The 741-nt window shown below is 20.8% G+C and overlaps 1 protein-coding gene across 1 annotated transcript; it reads right to left on the minus strand.

Moving 5' to 3' along the window:
• Nucleotides 1-527: 527 nt before the first annotated feature.
• LOTGIDRAFT_145174 (hypothetical protein) lies at nt 528-689 on the minus strand (the record flags this gene model as incomplete). Its single annotated transcript, XM_009056974.1, has 1 exon — nt 528-689. A coding segment is annotated over one exon (162 nt), but the record flags the coding sequence as incomplete, so codon positions are not given.
• Between the last annotated feature and the right edge of the window lie 52 nt (nt 690-741).

A 741-nucleotide genomic window follows, 5' to 3' on the forward strand; every position in this document is an offset into this window, starting at 1 on the left:
AAATTTCGAGAAAAATGTGTAAATTTCATAAAAATGGGAAAATTTCATAAAAATGTGAAATTTTCATAAAAATGTGAAAATTTCGACAAAAATGTGAAAATTTCAGAAAAATGTGAAAATTTCAGAAAAATGTGAAAATTTCAGAAAAATGTGAAATTTTCATAAAAATGTGAAATTTTCATAAAAATGTGAAATTTTCGACAAAAATGTGAAATTTTCGACAAAAATGTGAAATTTTCGACAAAAATGTGAAAATTTCAGAAAAATGTGAAAATTTCATAAAAATGTGAAAATTTCATAAAAATGTGAAAATTTCATAAAAATGTGAAAATTTCAGAAAAATGTAAAAAATTCTGAGAAAATGTGAAAATTTCATAAAAATGTGAGAATTTCATAAAAATGTGAAAATTTCGAGAAAAATGTAAAAATTTCATAAAAATGTGAAAATTTCATAAAAATGTGAAAAAATTTCAGAAAAATGAGAAAATTTCAGAAAAATGTGAAAATTCCGAGAAAATGTGAAAATTTCAGAAAAATGTGAAAATTCTGAGAAAATGTGAAAATTTCGAGAAAATGTGAAAATTTCGAGAAAAATGTGAAAATTTCAAGAAAAATGTGAAAATTTCAAAAAAATGTGAAAATTTCAAAAAAATGTGAAAATTCTGAGAAAATGTGAAAATTTCAGAAAAATGTGAAAATTTCAGAAAAATGTGAAATTCCGAGAAAATGTGAAAATTTCAA

Source organism: Lottia gigantea (genome assembly GCF_000327385.1).
Source record: "Lottia gigantea unplaced genomic scaffold LOTGIsca_294, whole genome shotgun sequence".
Classification (NCBI taxonomy): Eukaryota; Metazoa; Mollusca; class Gastropoda; family Lottiidae; genus Lottia; species Lottia gigantea.